General features: G+C 38.0%; 1 protein-coding gene across 1 annotated transcript in view; it reads right to left on the bottom strand.

Moving 5' to 3' along the window:
* Nucleotides 1-504: 504 nt before the first annotated feature.
* The window catches only part of FYB2 (FYN binding protein 2), a gene marked incomplete at its 3' end in the record, with an annotated part of 51,690 nt that continues 27,169 nt past the window's right edge, over nucleotides 505-25,025 (bottom strand). The window contains exons 7-18 of the mRNA XM_084242365.1: nucleotides 24,711-24,813; nucleotides 21,941-22,085; nucleotides 18,212-18,326; nucleotides 18,061-18,101; nucleotides 14,692-14,749; nucleotides 12,508-12,606; nucleotides 12,152-12,183; nucleotides 11,167-11,227; nucleotides 6,301-6,387; nucleotides 4,023-4,116; nucleotides 647-803; nucleotides 505-542 (exon numbers count right to left, since the gene is read on the bottom strand). Coding sequence (XP_084098491.1) covers nucleotides 505-542; nucleotides 647-803; nucleotides 4,023-4,116; nucleotides 6,301-6,387; nucleotides 11,167-11,227; nucleotides 12,152-12,183; nucleotides 12,508-12,606; nucleotides 14,692-14,749; nucleotides 18,061-18,101; nucleotides 18,212-18,326; nucleotides 21,941-22,085; nucleotides 24,711-24,813 — 1,030 coding nt within the window. The remainder of the gene's footprint in view (nucleotides 543-646; nucleotides 804-4,022; nucleotides 4,117-6,300; nucleotides 6,388-11,166; nucleotides 11,228-12,151; nucleotides 12,184-12,507; nucleotides 12,607-14,691; nucleotides 14,750-18,060; nucleotides 18,102-18,211; nucleotides 18,327-21,940; nucleotides 22,086-24,710; nucleotides 24,814-25,025) is intronic.

Raw genomic sequence — 25,025 nt, 5'->3', positions numbered from 1 at the left:
TTAATCAGGGGGACACTATACCCAGAGAGTTCCATATCTTGGCACAAAGTTGAAACGCCCTGTAGGGATTATGCTAATTGATACATCAAAAGAAGGAAGACATACTGGATGATTACACCCAGTGTGGAATATAAAGAAACTAAAGAAAGGAACAGGCAAAACTAATCCAAACAAACCCAGAAATAAGACAGTAGAACTGAGGCTGTGAGAGGTGGAGGGGCCCAGTGGACTATGGTAGAGGATTATGCTGGCGCTTTGGTGGTGGGTCTTGTATGGTAACATCTGACGGAGGTAAGAACCTACTACCCATCTAAATCATATGCCAAAAAATGATTTTAAGAAACAGTTCTAAAACAATATATACTATGTAGAAAGATTTGATAGTATACTCAGATAACACAATAATAAATTGCAGAGAAGGGCATCATAGCATATCTAATTTTTCCTTGAGACGAAAGTATTTAAAATTTAAAATTCATTTTCTGAAATACTAAATCAGAGTACTTACTTGAAGTCTAGATGTTCAATTAGCACATATCCATCTATTGAAAAAAAATCACTATTACTAATCTGAAAGTTACAGAGATAATGCTTTGAAATTTATTTTAATGTTCGAAATTTTGTGAATAGTATGTCAGGAACTCACATTTGCCTTTTGAATTGCGACATATCACTAGATTTTCTTCAGTGACATCAATGACATCTAGTTCTTCTCCAGGGGTTATTGGCAAATCAAATATTCCATTTCTTGAATTATTGGAACATGCCACTGCTGTATTGATAACAGTAATATCTTTGTCATACTGAAATGAAAAATTACTAATCAGAATATGCCTGCATAGTTTTTGTTCTCTTTTTCATTATAACAAAATCAGTGGAGGATGTAACATCTGAGGGAATAGAAAATAATACAATATTGAGGGAAAGGAATGCTATTTAAGGAAATAGTAAAATGCTAGTTTTCATTTTCAAAGTGTTTGTATACTCATTACCTAATTGTAGTAGATGGATTCTGTTGGATGAGAATGCTGAAAAACATGGGTATAAATTAACTTTTGTGGATGGCATGTTAACTGTTCTAGTAATTAAGTTTAACCAAACCTAGAAAAGGAGAAGTTGGAATGAGAACAATCTCTTTATCTAATAGTGCTTCAGGATTTATAATGGCCTTATCTACCTTGTATTTCTAGATGACACTCTTTTTCCATTCTTCCTTTCTAGGTGGACATAGTCTTGTATATATCTATAGCACACATATTAAAAAAAAAAACTGATGAGAAATTGAACTTCTTATTTCAGGGTGTTTTTTTCTTTTTCCTGTGTGATAAACAACTGGCCTTAACATCTACATATACACCATCTTCTAATGCACTGAAATCCGTGGACCAGGAAAAAGTAGTTCCAGTATATGTATCTTAAATTTTAGATGTCTACATCCTCAAATTAGGGTTTCCAAACATTTCCTGTTGCTCAGGACAGTTTCTATTTATAGATAATGTTTCTGTTTACAAATACTTACGATCAAGTATACTTGCATCCACCCTCATAAGTGTCCAGAATTTTGGTGACATATTATGAGATCACCCTATACCAAATAAAATTGATTCACCAGATAGATTTTTCTTTCATTTAACAAAGCAATAGCTTCCTAACAGATCATCTTTCCCTTTCCTGGCTATTGTCCACTGTATATACACAGTGAGTTCTCAAAATTCAGATCTCATTATTAGGCCACCTTCTTTTTTATAAAGTCCTGAAAACTCTTCATTACTTTCAGGATAAGGTCCATGTTAGCTTGAAATTCATGTTTTTTTGTATATTGTCATTCTTACTCAAGCTGTATCAAGTTATATGATGATCCTAAGTAAATCCCGTACCTTTTTTTTTTTTAATTTTTATTTATTTATGCATACAAGAACTGGGGCGTAGGCCAGAGATGCAGGGGGTGAGAGGATTTGCCAGAGACAGAGTGGGGAGCAGAACAGGCGTATCTACTGAAATACACTGCTGAGGGGAGCAGCAGGTGATATAGGAGAGGTCTACTAAGCTAATGGATTAGCTCCCTGGATGGGTATGGAACTCAGACCTCAACAGTGAATAGCACTGAGACTTAACCCCTAAGCCACCAGAGAGGCCCTATATCATGTACCTTTCATATTTTGATGTGATTGCTCATGTGGTTTTCTCTGCCTGAAATACCCTTTTTTCTCTTCACCTTGCATGAAGATTTTCATCATATATAATTTACTTTTTTAATGGCACATTACATATACTCTTTTTTTTTTTAAAGATTTATTTATACAAGAACCGAGGTATAGGCCAGATGCGCGGGAGGGTGAGGATTCACTAGAGATAGAGCAGGGAACAGAACAGGCAGACTGATGAAATACACTGCTGAGGGGAGCAGCAGGCGAGACAGGAGAGGTCTGCAGCACCATGTGGGACCCTCGCCAGCTGGCCGCGATCACAAGTGAGTTACCCAATTATTTTATGAATAATTGAATAATTCAATAGTAATTGAAATAGCATAGTGGTTTCTTTTTTCCTAGTGCTGTATCAAGGAAACCAGCCACAGTAATAAGGAAGAATGGACTCATACCTACATAATCATACCAATATAAGATAGTCACAAAAATATAGGAGAAAAGCAGTAGATGGAAGGTAGGGTCTTCTAACAGTTGTGGCAATGTTGCTTTTTTAGCTTATCAAATAACAGCAATAAACCATTTCATATCACAATTTCTAAATATAGTAACCCTAATCTTCTTTGGAGTTAGTTTCTATTAGAACTTTTTGTATGTTCCTATTTCAGTTCATTCCAAAAACAATTATTGGATGTTTAGAAGGGGCTAGTGAGGCCTATTCTGCTCTGCACACAGACATGAACTTACTAATACCTTTTTATCCTTATCTTCTAGGAGCTCATTGATTAATACATAATTACAATGTTAGTGTTTTGTGATAAGCTATAGGTTTGTTAAGGTATGTAGAGGAAGAATCGTTTCTTTAAAAGTTTTCCTAGAGGAGATGCTTCAACTGGGTGTTGGTTAATGAACAGGAGCTAGACAGAGAAGGTAGCAAAAGTGTTACAGACAGTTGGGAAAGATCAAGTAAACATGGAGAAGGAGGAGGTAGGACAAAGAAAGGACACAACTATGGGTAGATTGTTGCCCAGCCATCAAATGCAAGGTGAAGAATGGGAGAAAGTAAAACCAGATAGACAAAGGTCTTTATATATCATGTTAAGAAGCCTAGTATTTATCCACTTGGCAATAGGGAACTTTTGGAAGATTTTAGGCAAAGTAGTGACTTATCTAAAAAATATGAGCAGGATGCATACTTTATCTCTTTCAATACAGTGTCTGAAAAGTGGAAATGTTCAATATACATTTTAAAATAAATTCTCACTTTGACAGCATATGAAATCAGAAAGGAAGCTTGTTTGAACTTTGGAATTATGGAAAGATGCAATTAAGGAGAAATGTTCCATGAACTCTTCATGACAATAAAAGAAGTTAAGGGATTTCCGATTGTTTCATTTAGTAGTTCAGTTGTGTTCATGTGTAATTCAGTCATTCATTTACTAAACACTAATGTGTGTATTTTTATATTGTGTTGAGGAGCAGACTTGAGTGAGACAGTCTTCCCATTCAGAGGGAACTCAAGAATTTAGTTCACACAAATACATGTTACAATTTATCAGTGTTATCATAGGTGGGGATGGAGATATATATATAATACCTATATATGTATATATGTGTCTATATACATATATAAAATTGTGTATGCTGAGAGAGTAGCTTTGGTGGAATTAGGGAAGAACAGCTTTAAAGAACAACTTACAGTTTTCAGTCAGAATACCATGCATGAGGGCATTAGAATATAAAAATGCATCAGGAAAAAAATAATAGCCTTCTAGTCAAAGATCATATGTCTATCCCAAAGAGGCAGAGGGGTAAAACACAGTATCTTTTAGAATAGAGGTCCCTCATCTTTAATATTTTTACATTCTGAGAACATACCTCAAATTTTTCTCTAAAAAGTTTTTCTTCTTTTTCTAGTCTGTTCTTTTTTAAGTTTTGCTTCTTGATTCTGAAGAAGTTAGTAGGAGATAAACTGCCAAGAAATATGCAAGTAGGGTTAAATGTACTATTATATAATACAAATCTAAGTTTCCAAGTCTATAGTCATTCCATTTCAGGATAAATTTTGTGTGTGTAATTTTTTAAATAAAATTGTGATATGTAAATTCATATAAATAACATAAACTTCCAACTATACACACACATTTCCACTGGAGCACATTGGGCAAAACAATATGAATTGTTTTCCCCTGCAATTTAAAATTTTGATAGCAAGATGACTAGAATCAAAACACATTTGTTAAACAATTTAAGTTAAACTTTTATACATATGACTTAGAAACATGGTTAACTTATTAAAAAATGAGTCGAAAGGAAATTTACAAATATTCCTACTCATCCTTGGATTACTTAATGGAAACCAGTGGAGAGTAAATGGCTTATACCTTAAGGTTTCCAAACCTAACTGGGGAGTCACAAGTCTCTGTGCCTCAGTAAAAAAGCTCTCTTATTTGTTGAGTAATTTTGGAGTATACAGTTTGGAAAAGTATATAGTGAAGAAAATGTCACAAAATATGCACAAAAATTTCAGTATATAAAGTGGATAACCTGAAAGCAGAAGCTGATTATACTCTTAATCCTCCTCCCTCTTCTCTTTCCTGCTTTTCATGTGGGTTGATGCCACATCACATTAATATAGTGATAGAAATAAAAAGCCAGGCATGTCCTGTCAGTTTTATTCAGAGTGTGTCTTATATCTGTTTTGTTCTGTCCAGTATTCTTAGCCACTGCCATATTTCAGGCTATGAGCACTTCTTGCCCAAAATGCCGTCTCTATCTTGCCTCTCTTTACATGAATCCGTTTGCATATCTACTTCCAGAGTCATATTTCAAAAATTTAATTGATCAAAAGTAAAACGATCAATTCTCTTGCTATAAGATAAAGTTAATTCCTTACCATGGCACAGAGGGCAGTTTATGATCTGGCCCCAAACTACCTCTCCAACTGTCTGTCTACATAGACATACAAAGTCTCCATGCAAAATCTTAGAAGGTAGGCTGTCATTCCAATACCTTTTACCTGGGATATTCTTCCCCACTTTCCCTGAAAACTTGTTTAATTAATACAGGAATAATGAATGGGCTAAATATAGAAAGATACTTACTGGTGGAATAACTTACAGTAGAAACGATTTTGAAAGAAAAAAACAAGAAAAAAATTGATACATCAGTCTACACTACAAGAATGATAACTCAATATCACACTTTCAAATTTCACATTTAAATTTACTCTGTTGAGCATAAAAGTAAACTATTACATCAATTTCTTTTAAGAAAAAAAATGCTAGAAAATTGTTCCCTAAAAAACTTACATGTAAACAGTAAAATACTAAAAATCTTTTTTGGGTAGAAGGTGGTCAGAAATTTCAATGGCATTTCCTTAGGATTCTGTTTTGCTATACTGTGTGTGAAAAGTTTGAAGTTCTAGGTGTAAAAATGCTTTTCTAGTCTAGTCTGCAAATCTTTCTGACTTGAGAAAAATTAAGTTTACATCAAGTCTAAAAAACTTAAGGGAAAGGCCAGCCATTCTCTGCGTTTAGATTTGGTTTACACTGCTGTCTGACTTTTGGGTCCCCTCGTAGACGTTTCTGAACAGGTTCCCAGAGGAGACAAGACCACACAGTATTCCCAGCTCAATGACCATTTAGACAAGGATTTCTCTAAGACATTTGTTAAGGCAACTCAGATTCTGCCCCACGTCATGGTGATTGAGGGGAAGACTGGTGCACAGAGCACTAGGTGTCAGAGAGAGTGAAACCCATTACCTCCTCCAACAGCCAACTGAGAACTTACATGAATGAAGGTAGAAATAACTCTAAATGGTGTTTTATTTAAGTTCTGTCTTAAAGTTCTCACAAACTAAAAGAAGACTAAGTTTTTCATCATTTGATAAGGACTGACTTGAAATATTTATTTGCCCCCTATCTGCCAAAAGCAGGGAGATGATGATAATGAAGGTAAATTGTATAGCACCTTACATATTCATGTTCTTTGTCTCTCTTAATCCACTCACCTGCTCTGTGATGTAGGTGTTACTCTCCTTTTGTAAATAAGAAACCTGAAAATCAAATTTAATGACTTGCCTGCAGTTATACAACTAGTAGGAGGTATAAATTAAGGCAGATAAGGTGAAATGTAAGTGCACCTGTGGACCTACCTTTCTGATTCTACAGCCCCTTTTTTCTCCTTTTTCTCCTTTGGTGTCAAAAACTTGGGCTTCCATGTTTTCAATTTATCTTCATCTCTGAAGGAGAAAAATGTTTTTTTAAATTTTTTTTTTTTTTATTATTTACATCATTGCCCATTTTTAAACAACAATGCTTCCCCCACCCCCTCAGGTGTAGTTCCCATAGTTTCCTTCCCCAAGGCACCCGTGCATCATCACCTCAGTCCCCTGTGCTCCTCCCTCCTGCTCTCTGATCCCTCTCCCTCCTCCTCCCCTTCAGTATGTCTCTGGTTTATAATTGTCTGTTTTTGCTTTGTTGTGTTTTGTACTGTTATTATTTTTTTATACTGATGTCTTATTTGGTTCCCCTATATTCCTGTTATAACTGAAACCATCCTATATTTTTCTTTTTCCTTTTGGCTTATTTCACTGAGCATAATTGAAGGAGGAAAATGTTTTGAGCAAGATTAAGATTGAGCTAAAATTGTGAGACCATCACTACTTTCTGGGCAATTATGTTTCACAAAAATGTTAAAAAATTGTAAGTATTTTTTGAAGATGTTTGTAAAGCCAGATAGTATAGACTTTGAGGGCATACCATTTCTATGACAGCTATTCAAGTCTGCTTTTGCAGCAAAAACAAATAGCAAGGTTGTACTTGGTCTTCAAGCCATAGTTTACTGACCGTTGACCTGTGGCCATCCAACTTTGAAACCACAAACAAGAGATCAACCTGCTTAAGATCACACTTGTCTCCTGTCTGATATTCTGTTTCTTAGTCTTCACCATGAGCAAAGATCGATCCGTGTTAGCACTAGTGGGTCTGGGCAGAAAAGAATGCAGGGATGGTGGTGTCACTGGGTGGTGTCACTAATATTTGGAATATAAAGTAACTAAATTGTCAGATAAAGCTAAGCTGAAAAATTAACCCTTGATAACTGACTACAGAACGGTAGCATCAACGGGGAGGGTGGGGGAGGAGTGAGAACAAAGAAGGAAGGAAGCACAATGATCTATGATGTTAGAATATGGTTGAGTTGTTGGTAGGTACACTATGGTGGTAATATCTGATGGGATTACCCCACTATTTCCTCAAGTAAAAAATAATTAAGAAGCAGCAATATGGATGGAGCTAGAAGGGATCATGCTCAGCGAAATAAGCCAGAAAGAAAAAGAAAAATACCGGATGGTCTCACTCATAACAGGAATATAGAAAACTTAAATAAGGGACCAGGAAAAAGAATAACTATAAGAAAGAAAAAAATCAAAATCAACAAACAACAATGAACCAGAGACACACTTTGTGGGGGGTGGGCGGGGAAAGGAGGGTTTGGGGTCAAAATTGGGGTTGCAATTGTATCGAGAATATAAAAATAAAAAAAAATTTAAAGAATAAAATCAAATAGGACACAATTTCTGCCCTGGGGAGGGTGAAGGGGGAAGAATGCAAGGATGGGTAGTTGAAGTAGGCGCTAGTACCTTCTTATCAGCTCTTAGACATTTTGCGTATGTTAACTAATTTGGTTTTCACACTAAGCATTCAGCAGTCCTTTAAAGTAGTGCATAAAGCTTTGCAAAGGAAGAAAGAGATGATCTGAGAATTGGACTAGAGAGATGGTCACAAAACTAATGACTTTGAACCCAGGTGCATTTGACTCCAAAGTCTGTGGTCTTTCACCATATCTGCCACTTTAAAACACTTTTTCCAGGGTTAGACAAAGTCACCAATATGCCCATCACTTTAGAGGCCAACCAGGACCATCTGTATGCATATAGTGTCTATACATCTGATTACTGCAATACCTCTTCCTTGGCTAAATTACAACCATCAGGATATTATGTCAGAAGAACTTTTGCGATTTTCAAAGATACTATGTGGTCATTACCTTCAGATTCTGGTCACAAGTGTCCAACAGAATGAATGTCAAGAGTTAGCATTTGATCATCATTAGAAAGCTTAGGTTAGGCTTTCAAAGAAACCTTCCTGGACTTGTCTAGGGATCTCTTATTATCCTCTTCTCAATATCTATTACTTTTGGAGTCTGTAACAACAAATTCCACAAATGCTTGTTTGTTTGTTTTTTTTTTTAAACTAATGTTCTCTCTTCTTTCTCTACTCTGAGTTCCTGAAGATAGTACCCAACACATGGCAAGGGCTCAAAGAGAATTTGTACATGAACTTGTTTGGAAGAAACTACAGCTGTGAGGGTGGGGCACAGCCAAGGCAAATGCCTACTTGAAAGTTTATTTTCTCTAGTGATTATAAAGCAATACACCCTGTGTATTTTAAAAAAAAGTAGGTCAAAAGGAAGCAGAAGGATAAAGGAAGCAAAAGTAAAGAGACAAACATAATTAACCTCTGAAGGAATTCAGGTTCCCTTCTAAACATTTTCTCAAAAACTTAAAAACTGAATTGATCTCATGACACATAATTTGCATTCTGTTTTTTCCCACCTATCACAGTATAAGCATTTCTACATGTCCTATATATTAGTATATATTAGTATATATTTATATATACTAATATATATACTATTTTATATAATATATATTTTATATAATATATATATTTATAATATATACTAATTTATATATACTATTAGTATATATTTATTATATATTAGTATAAATTAGTATATATTTAGCATGTATTTAATATTAGATAAGAGGTCATGTTGAATACTATAATATGCTATAGTATAGCATGTAAGAAAATATATATGAGAAAATAATCTGGATATTTAGGTTGTTTTAAACAACATTAATCATAACCTTAAGAAAGGCATAACTTCATGATGTTTATTTTTTTTAAAGATTTATTTGTTCACACATACAAGAACCCGGGTATAGGCCAGATGTGTGGGAGAGTGAGAGGATTCACCAGAGACAGAGTGGGGAACAGCACAGCCAGACTGACTGAAACACACTGCTGAAGGGAGCAGCAGGTGAGACAGGAGAGGTCTGCCCCACCATGTGGATTGCTCGCTGGCTGGCCGGGATTGAACCCGCCCTGAAGAGGCTGGGGACAGCTTCACAGCACTGTGCTCAACTGCCTGCGCCACAAGGGGAGGCCCTGAAGTTTATTTTTTTTACTTTTTTTCTTGCCTTTTTTTCAGTAGTGCTAATTGCTTGAAGTGGAATTACTAAGTAAAGAGTATGAGCATTTTGGGTACACATTGCCTAATCTTTCATAAAAGTGAAAACATTTTAAACCCATACCAATCATGTGAACATTATGATCAAAACTTATTTTAGCTTTTCTAAAGATCCAGTTAGAAAGCTTCATGAATTTGACAGGTTGATGAATGTGGTTGCCATCTCACAGGTTAGGAAACTAAGGTCCACAGAAGTAAGGGGATGTGCTATAGGTCACACTAGTGCCACGCTGTAGAAGCTGTTCAGAGTCCTCTTCAAGATCCCCCCCTTCCTTCCCTTGCTGACTCATTAGTCTAATGAACAAAAGTAAATGAAATTTAAAGCAGAAGTCTTTGATTTTCTATTAATAGCAGTAATTTAATGCAGTGTTGTTTAGCTTAATCTAATACCAAAACCTGGCATGCAAACTAGCCAAATTTAGAAGAACTCCAACATCATCTTCACTCTCTTAGTCCACATTCTGCTACTTTCCATCAGTGTTCCATCTGCTACAAATGCCTTTCGCCGTTGGCTCCTCTGAGGCCAAATTACAGAAGATGTATTCTATCTCTTGAAAAAGAAATTGGTCAGGCTTTAATAGGGCTAGGTGATTTGGTAAGTATCATTTATTCATAAACTATTTCTCATGTAGCTAGTATGTCTTTAGTGCCTGTATTACTGGCAAATAAAGAAGTGAATACAGTTTTTACCAGATTTCACAATTTAAGATATCTACTTAAGTTTTCCTTTGAAATATCTTTTCTTCTCCCTTTTTTCAATAACCTAGAACACATTTTGATGATCTTTCACCTGTATGACTGCAACTATATTTTAACACATGATCTTGACATGAGATATGACAGATGGCATTGCAGAACAATGGGGAAAACAGGAACTATGTTAGGACATTTTTCCATGTGGAAATGTAACACAGGTTTTAAAGAGATGAAGATAGATTACAAAATGGGAGTGTACACATGAGTTCATGCACACACACAAACACACACTTAAGAGCAACAGTAGAAGGTGAGTAATAAGAACTACAACATGGAAATGTAGAGAAAAGTTCACATTTTTTTTCTTTGAAAGGTGACATGATCAGCTGCTGAAGATATAGAGAAACTATGTAATATAATAAAGTTATCTTCTAGATTTAACAAAGATGTTAGTGATCTTACTGAAAATAAATTCACTGGTATGACTAGAATAGAAAGAAGCCCAATTGCAGTGACCTTACAAAGATGAACTGACGATACGTTGAGGAGATCTCTGTTTTCATCCATTTAGTAGAGAGAGAACAGACTGATAAAAGATAGCTGGAGAGAGGTAGAGGTATCAAGTTTAAGAATGGTGTCTTTTTTGATAGAGTATAATTATTTGGCCTTTGAGAACAGAGGTTCTGTCGGTTAATGCTTGCTACCTTTCATACTGTCTTGTACATAGGAGGTTATTAAATAAGGTTGTTGTTCTGAAAGGACTTTGAAGTGTCCGTATTGAAAGATAAGAGATTTCAAAGCTTCAGTGACTACTGATTCACCTACGACTGTTAGAACATCTATGTCATTGATTGCTTTCCCTTTTGAGTGGGGGAGCATATCACAGATTGACACAGATTTTTTATCCAGTCTTCTAGAATCTGAAGAGATGGTCCTCTGACCATATTTAACAAGCCTGAATGTCTTAAATATTAGTAGGGATGACCAAAGAGATAAATTGACTTACTTTGATCCTTTTTCATGTATGCCCACATCATCGTAGATAATAACTTCCTGAGACCTAAGTTCTAGGATCAAGATAGGACCAAAATGGATTATTAAGGAAGGTTTATATAATCTCTGACTTTTCAAATTATACACAATTACCTAATTATCCAGGTGCACCCCCAAGCCTGTTTTACCAAAATTTGATCATAGTTACAGATAGGCTGGAAGGATTGAAGAACACATGATCTAATGTCTCAGACATATACATATATATCAATTTGATTTCATGCAGTTTTCCAGAAAATATGAGTTGCTGAAACATTTTTAGACTAGGTTCCCATCTTCCTACTGGTCTTCTCTCCATGTTTGGGGAGACCCATGCTTTTACCAGCTTTTATATATGTTACTAATTGAATTGCCATGTAAGAGTGAAAGCCATGATGTAAGTCCCAACAAACAACAAAACTTTTATCAGATTCAACCTGAGCACGTACTGAGCACGTACAGAGAGCATTCTATGTGTTTGTGCACTGTTTTTTAATAGTAGGGCAAATGATATTTCCATGATCCATGCTTGATTCAGTTAGTATAGGTACTGTGGTGGGATCATGTTCAACTTATGTCTTAATTAGGGTGATCTGACATCAACTACTTCAAGTGACTATATGGTATAATGTAAAATGCACACACTTCATAACCTGAGAGATTTGAGTACAAATCTCAGGTTGTTAGAGTTTGGATGTGAGTCCTAGTGCCTCCCTAAAAAGGAATAACAGCTCTTTCTCTGGGATTTTAAAGAGACCTGGTATATTTAAGTAAGTACTTAAAAACGTTAAGTACCTCCCCAAAGTAATACTGTTAAGTAAAGTATCCTATTTGATTTTGATATATCAATTTTTCATTAAATGTGGAATGCAGAAAAGAGATTACTACTTCTCTTTCCCTGCTCCTGAATATAGCAATGCTGAGTAGTTCTGTACCAGCAATAAGCAGATGTCACTTACGTAAATCAGGCAGCGAAATGGAAAATGCACTCCTGATAGACAAAAGACACAAAAGGGTTAAGGAAAAAAGCCATGTTCAGAAAGATTAGCTGCTATATCTCAAGCAACACATTATTCACTAGGTTTTTTGAGACAGATATTTTGCAAAGTGGGCATCAGCAGTTCATTAATATCTGTGGGTGTGGTTCACTCAGAAAATTGGCAAGGAGGAGACAAGTGTTAACCAGGGCCTTTGGCTTTAGTTTCTGATTCCCCTTCACTATCTGAGAATAGAATGGCAAACAGCAAGCTGTGTAACTACCAGGCTGACCCTGCTAATTCTCTCCTAGGAAGAGAAATAAAAAGGGACATTTTACCTTACATTTTCTTTTGACTTGGTTTTCTTCATTTTAAATCTATCCTTTTCTTTTTTGAAGAATCTCTGCAGTCTTTTAAGTGCTTCTTTTCCATCTAAACTAAGAGGAGGTAGGGGAAAAAGTAACAATATTGGAGAGAAAATTTGAAATGGAAGATTTTTGTAGGAAAAAGAACTAGAGGTTTCTATTTCATTCCCAAAACACACTCCACCCCAGGAAGAGCAAGAAAATGCCTTATCAGCCTTCTAAACTGTTGATAGGTGCTGAAATGAAGTAGCACACATCACCCAGCTTTGAAGGGATTTCTGGAGTAGGGAATGATATACCTATATCATCACATAACAGCACTGATGCCCATTTCCCTTCAATATTCAAGCCTTTTTTGACCAAACTGCTCTTGACCATTACCACTTTCCTTTCCACAGTGTGCCTCTAATAAGTTAACTTGGATAATGTCCATTTGAACAAATACTCTTTTTCATTTCACATTTTCTTAGAATATCTTAAGGACATAAAATGAATGTCAGGTGGGCAGTGTTATGAAGAAGACCTGTGGACAGCAGCATGTGAAAGGCAAAACAATGAAAAGAGTTACAAGCTAAAGTCCTTTTTGATTTGTACAATTAAAATGATGGCTGCATTCTCTAAGACCCAACTCATAATGTCCTAGAATTAACAACACACTGATGTCCATAGAATGATACTGTATAGGGCCTCCCTAGTGGCACAGCGGTTGAGCGCTGGTTTGCGAAGCTGCCCGCGGCCTCTGCAGTGCCGGTTCCATCCCCAGCTGCTCCCCGGCCACCTGAGGAGGGTCCCACATGGCGCGCAGACCTCTCCTGCCACCCACTGCTCCCCTCAGCAGTGTACTTCGGTCCTTCTGCCTGCTCTGCTCCCCGTTCTGGCTCTGGTGAATTCTCTCACCCTCCAGCGCTGCTGACTGTACCCAGTGCTTGTATAAATAAATAAATAAATCTTAAAAAAAAAATGACACCATATAACCATTTCCATAGAATGGAAACTCATACAATCCCAGGACACTTTAAGACATTATTTCACACATATAGTACCCAATATATGACATATACAACATATGATTTGGCAATGCTAGACCCTAACATTTTATTTTTCAAGGTGGCTATTTTAGGAGAAATTGTCATAATCTTACAGCTAACAAATGTGCTTGGCAGAAGCAATTTCCTTCTTTGTAATTATTTCTCGGTCCCTTGGAAAAATCATTATTTTCACCCATGTTTACCTAAAGCAACTATGCTTCTGAAAGACTCCTATTCCCAATATTGTTACATTGGAAATGAGGGTTTATCTCTTAGTAGATTGTCTTTTTTTTTTAAATTGAGATATAGCTGACATGTTACATTTATTGATTTCAGGTATATAGCATAATGATTTGATATTTGTATATATTTTGAAGTGATCACAATAAATATTCCTTTTTTTTTTAAATAGAGGCATGCTTTATTTATTTGCTGGTTTGTTTGTTTGTTTTTGTTTATACATGCACTGGGTACAGTCAGAAGCGCGGGAGGGTGAGAGAATTCACCAGAGCCAGAGCGGGGAGCAGAGCAGGCAGAAGGACCGAAGTACACTGCTGAGGGGAGCAGCGGGCGGCAGGAGAGGTCTGCGCGCCATGTGGGACCCTCCTCCGGTGGCCGGGGAGCCGCTGGGGATCGAACCGGCGCCACAGAGGCCGCGGGCAGCTTCGCAACCCAGCGCTCAACCGCTGCGCCACCTGGGAGGCCCAATAAATATTCTTGATAATGTTAAATTATTAAACTCAAATCCCAGAGTTGGTCTTATTAACTTGCAAAGACACAGTTAAGTCACAATCATTAATTTCTTCCTGGAAAAGCAATTACAGAATTAAAACAGGCTGTATTGATGTTTACTTTTGCTTCCTCACTTATTTCCTAACATAATATCTAAGCCCTCTATTCTGGGAGATGGGCATTTTCTTAAAAGAGAAAGTGTGAAATTTGTAGCAGGTGATTGTACACAATTGCAAGTGTTCTGCTGACCACAATGTATAATTCAAATTGCTTATCTCCACTCTATAAATCTTCCCTAAAGATGGTGGTGGGTGTCTGTGTCTGTGAAAAGGGGTTGCTTCTTAAACTCTGGTTTTCCTAGACTAAGAGAAGCACCATCATTATGAAGTCAACTCACTTTGGGTAGTTGCTCTTTGTTTTGTATACATCTTCATACATTTCTTCACCATTTTCTTCTGAAATTAAAAAAAATTTTTCATTGTAATGATAATAGTTCACATTCATCCTTTACAGAAATGATTTGCTACCTACCCAGAACTGGGTACTTTGGTCTTTCATTTGTTTACTAAATAGATTTTTATTGAAACACGCACACATTTTTTTACAAGCATGATGATATATAAATCTCTATAAAATTATGTACAAAAGAAAAGTAATACTTGCTTTGACCCTGATTCCAAGTTTGATCTGATCTGATTTAATCAAAGTTGTTTAATCAACAGGTTCCTTCCTTCTACCCACCCCCTTTACATATTTAATATATAGTATTTGGAATCTAGTAGACATCAATCATAGTGTGGAATGCTGGGGAAATAACAGAGAACAGGCTATGCTTGAGTAATCTTTGCCTTCATAGCATGACTAGCCTAGCCCAATACATGAGGTTAATATATACAGACATACTTGGAGTCTCCCCTCACAACGGATGATTTTCAAGTTTAAGACTTGATTCACATAGTGAGCCTAAGAGAGTCATTTAATTTCTCTGTCCTTAGTTTCCTTTTTAAAATAAGGCTGCTGAGTTTTATAATTCTTAAAGTTGTATCTCTGCCTAAAATTCTGCCATAAGAATAAAAACCAGAAGAGCATGTCATTATTCTTCCTCCATTTTTTCATTCATTGGTTCAACAAACATTTTGTCATATCTTAGCATGCTCCCAGTGTTATGCTAGGGACTAAGAAAAATGTTAGTGCTATAGAAGGTAACCATCTAGAGGGAAGATAGTTTCTTATCATTAAATTATTTCTTACATTGTTGTTAATTTTTGTACAGTATTTAACTTTTCAGGTATAGTCCTCATAGTTCTACTACCATAGCACCTGTGATCACAAACTCTTGTGCTCTTCCCTCCATTTGTGTCCCCTTTTTCTCCCCTTTCTCTGCTGTATGCAGTTTTGTCTTTTTTCTTACTCTCTGGTTTCTCTGTATTCCACATGTAAGTGAAACCATATATTTATTTTCCTTCTGACTTACTTTGCTTAGCATAATACCTTCCAGCTCCATCCATGTTGCTGCAGATGGCATGAATTTAACATTTTTCATCGCTGAGCAGTATTCCATAGTGTGTGTGTATATATGTATACACATACACACCATATCTTCTTGATCCATTCATCTGTTTTGGGGCATTTGGGTTGTTTCCATAATTTGGCTATTGTAAATAGTGCTACAGTATACATAGGAGCGCAGGATTCCTTTGACTTAGTATGTTTGTGTCCTTTGGGTAGATTCCTCAGAGTGGAATCACTGGATCATATGGTAGATGCATTTTTGGTGTTTAGAGGACCCTCCACAGATCTTTCCATAGTGACTGGACCAGTTTACATTCCCACCAGCAATATAAGAGGGCTCCATTTTTTTTTTTTTTTAACCACATGCTTGCCAGCATTTCTATTTTTTTTTTTTTAATATGGGGCCCATTTTCACAGGTGTGAGGTGGTATCTCATTGTGGTTTTGATTTGCATTTCCCTAATGGTAAGTGATGTTGAACATTTTTTCATATGCTTGTTGGCCATTTGCATTTCTTCTCTGGAGAAGTGTCTTTTTAGCTCTTCTGCCCTCTTTTTTTTTTTTGACTGGGTTGTTTTTGTTGAGTTGTGTGAATTCTTTGCAGATCTTATCAGCCCCTAATCAGCTGTATGGTGTACAAATACTTTCTTCACTCAGTAGGGTGTCTTCATTTTGGTTACTGCCACTTTTGCTGTACAGAATCTTTTTTTGTTGATGTAGTCCCAGCTGTTTATCTTTGCCTTTGTTTACTTTGCTTGTAGAGATGTCCTCAAGGATGTTTCTGAGGTTTATGTCATGAAGTGTTTTACCTTTGTTTTCTTCTATATAATTTATGGTTTCAGGGCTTACATTTAAATCTTTTATCCATTTTGAGGGTTTTTTTTTTTTTTGTGTGTGTGTGTGTGTGTATAGTGTGAGATTGTAGTCTAGCTTCAGTCTTTTGCATGTAACAGTCCAAGTTTTCCCAGCACCATTTACTGAAGAGGCTTTCCTTACTCCAGTGTATATTCTTTGCTCCTCTGTCGTACATTAGTTGACCGTATATGTGTGATTTTTTTTCTGGGCTTTCAGTTTGATCCCATCGGTCTGTGTCTGTTATGTTCCAGGCTGTTTTTATTATTGTAGCTTTTTGGTATAGCTTGACATCTGGGAGTGTAATACTCTCTGTTCTTCCCCCTTTTAGTCAGGTGAGTTTTGGCTATTTGCGGCTTTTTGTAACTCCATATGAATTTCAGCAATATTTGTTCCATTTCTTTGAAGAAGACCATTGAGATTTTTATTAACAGTGTTTTATTAACAGTGTTCCTTATATAGGTCTTTCACCACCTTTGTTAGGTTTATACCCAGGTATTTCATTTTTGGGAATATAATTGTAAATGGGATGGTTTTCTTAATTTCTTCCTCTTCAGACTGATTGTTTGCATATAGGAAGGCTACTGATAATTGTGTACTGATTTTGTAACCTCCTACTAAATGGGTTTTTTTAGTTTTTCTGTGAATTTTTTAGTGTTCTCTATATTATCATCTGCAAATAATGGTAGTTTTACTTATTTTCCCAGTTTGGATTAGGAGGGAAGATAGTTATTAATTAACAAAGTTATTAATTATCACTTAAATATAAAATTACAATTGTGACAAGTACCATGAAAAAGGGGGGCATGGCAGTATGGATTATACACCCAGGAGACTACTTCCTGGGAGAATACTGATTGGCTGAGATCAGAAGAAAGATTAGAAGAGTCACCTAGGCAAAGGGGCACACAAAGGCAAGAACATTCCAGGAAGAAGGTAGTCACATGCAGTGGAAGCTTTGCCAGTCAGAGAAGAAAAAAGAAGGTTGGCACAACAGGTGTCTGTTGAATATAGTGTAAGAAGAGACCTCAGAGGCAGGAAGGGGCAAACCACTCAAGGTCTTGAGACTATGTTAAAAGTACTCTGAACGTGTTGGGAATCTCTGAAAAGGTCCTAAGTAAAAGCATTCCTATATCAAACTTCCACCGTGAAGAGATCAGGAAGGAAGCAGTTTCACAGTGAAGTTGCTTTTGTACCACAAGAAGTCCATTATCAGCAACTTTTCTCTTCATGATACTAAATGCATTTATTGGCACATACTTGGGAACACTTCTTTCAGCTTACCACCAACCCACACAATTAGCATTATTAAACATGTATAAATAAGAGCCACTTTATAACTAATAGGTCATAGAAGCACTCAGCAATTCCTTACAACTTCAGAAATGTCCACCCATACATACCATTATCTGAGGCAAATGAATTAGAGAAGTCTGACTTTGCTCTAGGGAGAAAAGACACAAAGACCATTAACCTGTTGCATGAAACCTTTAAAGTCTTATCATCTTTGTTTAAAAGTCTCACAACACTGCTTAAGGGCTGCAGTGTACATACCCTTCTCTCCCAGGGTACTCCACATCATCATACATCTCCTCAGAGATGGAACTTCGCTTAAAGACCCCTTGGCCTGGGGTTTCACTAGTCACTTCTAAGGCTTCCACATAGCCACCTATAGGAAAAAGAGAGAATACCTCAAAAAAAGTCTCATCAATTGCTATTATAAATGCAGTAAAACATCACTGGCAGTGGAGGCAAACATAGGAGAAATCACATTAAATATGCTAAAGCTGGATTCTGTCTTGGTGAGTATGACCCTTTGGCTAACCACTTCAAATTACAGAGCCAGTTATGACTATCTGAGGTTGGTAATAACGATAACATGACTTTACATTTTTCTTTGAAGGGTACTAGTTACTAGTAAACCAGTAACTCTTCCCTCCTTTTCTGGTTCTACCTCTAATCTCTGGCCTCAGATGGTGAGGCCATTATACTACCTGGGGCTTCTTCCTCTACAGCTAGATCACCTTACCACTTTTGTGCATTTTTCCCCTTAAAGTAAAATTTCTTAGACAGTTGAGCACATGGCAGCATTTATGAGTCATTAATAACAGAATTAGCCAGTAGACAGCATGTCATGTTGAAATGCATATGGCTTGTTCACACAAGTAGGTAGCCTGTTAGATGCAGGTAGGGACTAGCTTCTTCCAGAGCTGTACTCTTGTCTTTGCCATTGCCATCTTTTTTATCATAGATGATTCAGAACCATTTTCATTCATGAACTATTAATCAGAAGTAAGTAGTAATATATCTGAGAAATAAACAATGAGCAAACTTAGTTGTGCCTAATAATTAAAGGAACCAAGCAGCAGGATTAACTAGCATGTAGGCCTCAGATGTCCCCATGAATGTCAGAGGCATAAGTTTTCAGCACAAAACTAAGATGCTGAATATAAAGTTGCTTAATTCTCAGTTCAGGGCAGATTTTTTTTTTTTTCTGAATCTTCCTTTTGGCTGAGACAAAAGCAGTTTAAAGCTACATTTTAGAAGTACAGAATACTTCTAAATTTACTTCCTTTCAAGTTTTAGATTCTCAGAACTCACACATTTCTATTGGGTTGTCGAAATATTTTACGTTCCACACCAGACTCAATTTCTCTCTGCAGATTTACTGTTCTGAAGCCTCTCTCCTCTCTGTAAGTGGCAGTCCCATCCTTTCAGTTGCTTAAGTCCAAAAACGTGAAGATATCATTGACTCCTTTCTCTCTCACATCCCACCTCTAATCCACAGCCACCTGTCAGCTCTCCTTTCAGAATATATCCTGAACTCAAACCGCTCAACAACTCTACCTACCAAGATCCTGTACCTAAATTATTGGAACAAGTACCTAAGAGGTCTGATTTATCCTTACACATTCTTCTTCCAAGTCAGTGGCCGGGACTGATCATTCTTTATTATGTAAGTCAGATCATTCTGTTCTTACGTGCAAACCCTTAGGGCTAAGGATCACTTTGACACTGACTCCCTTTCCATGGTTCCTGGTTACTACAGGTAGGTGGATGCTTTCTTTCTATAACAGTTCTCCATGACCTTTATTTTATTTTTTTTTACAGCTTAAAAGGACAGGTTTAGTTGGAAAAGGAGGGGGAAAAAAAGAGCTATCTACATAGTGACGGACGGGCAGGAGAACTCAAATTTTATATTTTATTTTTTAAATTCTTTCCTTCAGTCAGGAGATTGTTCAGATCATTAAATCTGCCATGCTTTGACTGAAGTTTGATTTATTTTTTCATTCCTTTAGCAAACTTTTGCTGGGCATCTCCAGTATGCAAGACACTGTACCAGATTACAGAAAAATACCAAAATGGTCTTTCTGATTTAAAGGTGCTTACCATATACCCTGGGATACAAACACATACACCATGAATTTTAATGCAATACATGCTATCTTTTTCTTTTTCAGAAAAAGAAATAAATGAAAACAGCACATGAACCAGATACTTCATATGCATTGATAAACAGCTCTGGGAATTAAGTAATACTATCTCCATTTGAATGTGAAAGTAAGTAATTTTCCCAAGGTTATAAGATAAATATATAATGCTTCTGGGTCCCCAAATAGCTTGACTCTAAAGCATAACATGGATACATGATGATTCGGTTGCTCTTTTAACTGTCATGGAAACACATGCGGAATTATGGTCCCTGGAGATTCTGGAAAAGGAGGACGAACTGAGAGAAAGGCAGCTTCTGAAATAGTGACTTACACATAGATCTTGAAGGATGAAGAGGATAGCAATAGGTAGAGAATGGGCATAGGCATTCTAGAGAGAGATGACACACACAATTATAGAGGCATTTAAGCACATGGCTGAGACTAGAGCAGAGACTAAATAGAGAAGGAGGTGCAGTTGGACATGGCTAACAAGGCTGGAAGCAGATTTAAAGGACCTTAAGTCCATCTTATCATACTGTATGGATTCTTCCCATGACACTAACACATGAAATGCCAGAGGCTTACCAGGTTTATGGAGTTGAAATGGACATCTGCTTTGTGTATTCAGTGTTGACTGCCACCCCTACCTTCTCTCAGCATCCTTTTATTTCCCTTGGGAAACCCTTCAACCAGTTGTCATGTAGCTTTGGTGTGACTGACTCTTCCCCCAGCTCCAGGGAAGGATCTGATTCAGGCTGGGTCTCATAGAGCTTAGATCCCCATTCATGATGACTGGTGCAGGGATCACGTGCAGCTCAACCAGAGCTAGTCCAGACCCAGACCTGGGCCTTTTCTTGTATTTGTTAAGAACATAAAATTTTCTAAATTTCCTCTGGGGTATCTAAGAGAATAGGTGTAAGACTGTTACTACTAGATAGCGTCTTGCCTCTACAAAAGTAGAATTTGTCTGAAATGGCACCAAGTCCAGGAGTGGAAAAAAGGAACACTGAGTCCTTATAGTCATTTTTTTTTTTTTTTTTTTAAGATTTATTCTTGCATACAAGAACTGGGAAACGGGTACAGGCCAGAGTTGGTGGGGGGGGTGAGAGGATTCACCAGAGACAGAGTGGGGAACAGAACAGGCAGATCATCTGAAATACACTGCTGAGGGGAGCAGTGGGCGAGTCAGGAGAAATCTGTGCCATGAGGGTAGCTCCCTGACCAGGGATTGAACTCATGCTGCAGTGGCTGCAGCGAGCGTCATAGGTTGCATCTGAAACCCTTGCGTCACCAGGAGCGCCCCCTTATGGTCATTGTTTATGTCCCTGGACCCTGTCTCTGCAGCATTTCTGCTAGGTGGGTCTTTCTTTTTTTTACTTTTGCTTAACAGTATTTGATGGTTGCTACTTGCAATCAAGAGTCTTAACATCATGAAGGTAAAAAGCAATCTAAATACAGCCAACTATCGACACCATACTATGTCATCAGTGAATCAATCAGTGGGCCTACAAAAAGCAACAGGAACTATAAATATGAAAAGAAAGGAATAAACATGTTCTGAGTACCTATTACGCAACTTTCATAATTCATGTGAGATCTGTGTTATGATCCCTTTTCATAAATGAAGAAATTGAGCTGCAGGTATATGAAGTTACCACACAGCTAGCAAGTGTGACAGTTGACATTTGAACTCAGGTCTTCTAAATCCACTGCTCTTTCCACTATGGCACAGCTGCCACATTAGGGCAAGTTACTTTGCCCATAATATTCAATAAACAAAATACCAACCAGACACAGCTTTAAAATAATTTGGTGATGGTGATGAGAACCAGGGAAGAAGTGAACTTACATTGCCCTTGGGAGTGCCTCGCCAGCTTTGGGTCCTCAGGACAGGCCTTTGTGTGGATGACCTCTTGCTTCCCATCCAGCACACTCCTCCTCATGTGGACTTTCATCGTCTGGACTGCTCGAGGTGTACCTTCATAGGCATCCATCTAAAGGCATATGGTTGGAGGGGATTTTGACTTACCTGTTCTCTGCTTACTCAGGCTGTTCATTCCTCATGGGTAGCAATTATTTTATTTAACAGTGTCTTACTAGACTCTAAGTTTCATGAGGATACTTATATCTTGTTCACCTCTGAATGACCAATGCATGTCTGGCACAGAGGCAGCCTCCAGGAGGCAGCCAAGGTATAATGGGACACTGATGACAGGGCAGGCTGTCTTAAAATTATAATTTTCACCTTTAGTTAGGAAAATGTCAGTTCTTTTGATAAAATGTTTAGAAAAGTTAACTGGTCTGTGGCCTCACAGCTCATAATGTATTAAGGCAGGAATTGACCAGAGTCCTGTGCTGTGGACGGGCCATTTCCTTTTGCCTTATATTTAATCTTCCCACTCACAATTCTTCTGTTTGTTATCATTTCTCCAGTGTCTCTCCTCCCCAGCATTTTTTAAAAAACACTGAGAACATGCTAAGCTCTGGAGAGAGATGCAATGGACATGGTCCTTTACACGCTGGTCATGAGCGACAATACAACTAAGGTGCAATGTGGAAAATGTTATGCAGCAGTATTGCTGAGATGGAAACATGGTGTGGGGGTTTCTGTGGGCAGGGAGACAGGTTTGGGAAGATTTTAACAAGTTTTATTAAACTGATAGGGTTTAATTTAAAAGACTGATAGGGTAAAATAATATCTGGCTGACATTTTTAGCAAAGGAATGGGGTATTTGGAGGCTGCTGAATGGGTAAATGCTGTGTGCTGAGTAGAGCATGTCACAGTATGATGTCAAGGTATGATGTGAATGTCGTGACCCTCGTGCTGCACTCACAAAACTGCAACACATAATGCTATCATTCCTGTGACTCATGTGATCATGCACCTTACACGTGACTGAACATGTTCCCGAGACAACCATGTGATCTGGCAGATGATCCCATGTGCCCATCCTATGACACCCAGTAGATCCCATGACATCATAGTGGATCACATGAAGTTGCTCCCATGGCATCAATGTGGATCCCATGGCATAACGGATCCCATGACACCAAGTGGCTCCCATGAAGTTGATCCCATGACATCAGAGTGGATCCCATGACATCAGAGTGGATCCCATGGCATAGTAATGGATACAATGAAGATCCCATGGCAAAGCAGGCAAACCCATGTTTGGCCAGAGGATCCCATGATGGCAAAGTGGATCACATAAAGCAGATCCCATGTTTCTATGCTTGATCCCATGATGTCATGGGATCCACTTTGTTGATGTGATGGGATCCACTGGCCAAAACATGGGATTGCTTGCTTTGCCATGGGCTCTTCATCTCTTCATGGGACCCATTACTGCATCATGGGATCCATTTAGATGTAATGGGATCCACTGGGCTCCATGTGATCCACTTAATGGGGTCAGGTGGGCATCATGGGCTCACCCTTGTCATGTGATCTTCATGGGATCCACTTTGGTGTCATAGGATCCACTTTGATATCATGGGCTTGTCATGGGATCCATTACTGTGGCATGGCATCCATTGCACCATGGGATCCACTTCGTGGGATCCACTGGGGATCATGGGATCACCTGCTTTGTCTTGGGAGCCTCACAGGACCCACTTTGCCATCATGGGATCAACTTCATGGGATCCACTGGGTGCCTGGGACCCATTTTGATATCATGGATAATCATGGGATTCATTAGGCCATGGGATCCACTGGGAATCACGGGATCACCTGCTTTGTCATGGGATTTTCACAGGCCCCCTTTGACGTCATGGGCTCAACTAATGTAATGGGATCCATTGGGTGTCATGGGATCCATTTTGAGATCATGGGATTGTCATGGACTCCATTATACCATGGTATCCACTTCATGGGATCTACTAGGAATCATGACATCACCTGCTTTGTCATGGGATCTTCACAGGACCCACTTTACCATCATGGGATTGACTTCACATGATCTACTCTCATGGGATCCACCGGTCAAAGCGTGGGATCTGCTTCATGGGATCCCTCTGTCGTCATGGGATCTACTTCATGGGATCTATTGGGTGTCATGGAATCCATCACACATAATGGGATCATCTTGGGATCCACTGTCCAGTCACAAGTGTCAAGCCTCTGAAGAGCCTATGTTGACAGGTCAATCCTATGATGTTTTTGAATGTATAACAAGCCCATGTCTACCGGGATCCCATGATGATCCCACGGTGGGCAACAACAGGTGTCAATATCGTGGTGGCTGTGACCAAGCTCAGAGACTAAGTCACCTTTGTGAGCAAGGCCTTTGAAGTAGGTCTGTACTCCAAGGTAGGGCTAATACAAGCTTGGGCTAATACCAGGTGAGTGACAATGGGAGCCACTTTGTTTTGCCGCCTGGTTATCTTACTGAACTCACACTAGCCCCAGACCTGCTTTGAAGGCTTTTGTGGCTAATAACTGGATAATCTGAGGCTAGAACACAATGTTACTGTCACACTCACTTGTTTGGTAAAATGTTTCAACATCCATACTCTTCTGACGCCTTGTCTCTAAAAAGCTGCATGTATCTCAAAGCTCACCCTGTGAATTAGTCCACTGAAATGTCAGAACTGTTGGAACCCTGGAACACAGATACCTTGGAGATGTGGTTTGAATGTGGATCCTTTTCTATTCTCTGAGGTTCCAGTTCACGTGGTTCTTTCTCCTTTGTTCTTTGATCTTCATCTGCATGTTTAGGGCTAAAAAAATGAGGAGATACCTGGGAATAACTAATCATAGTTTAGATGGTAGTGTACCACTCAATACTAAATGGAATAGGAAAGATGAATTTAAACACAGGTCAGGATCAGGTCAACCATGGAGTTTCCCTTAGTTTCTGTCTGAGTCTTTGGAAAGCTGCACATCTCTCTACATTCACTCCATGAGTTAATACAGAATGTCGGAATGTCAA

Source organism: Talpa europaea (assembly GCF_964194135.1).
Source record: "Talpa europaea genome assembly, chromosome: 9".
NCBI lineage: Eukaryota > Metazoa > Chordata > Mammalia > Eulipotyphla > Talpidae > Talpa > Talpa europaea.
This window is presented reverse-complemented; position numbering and strand designations above follow the sequence as displayed.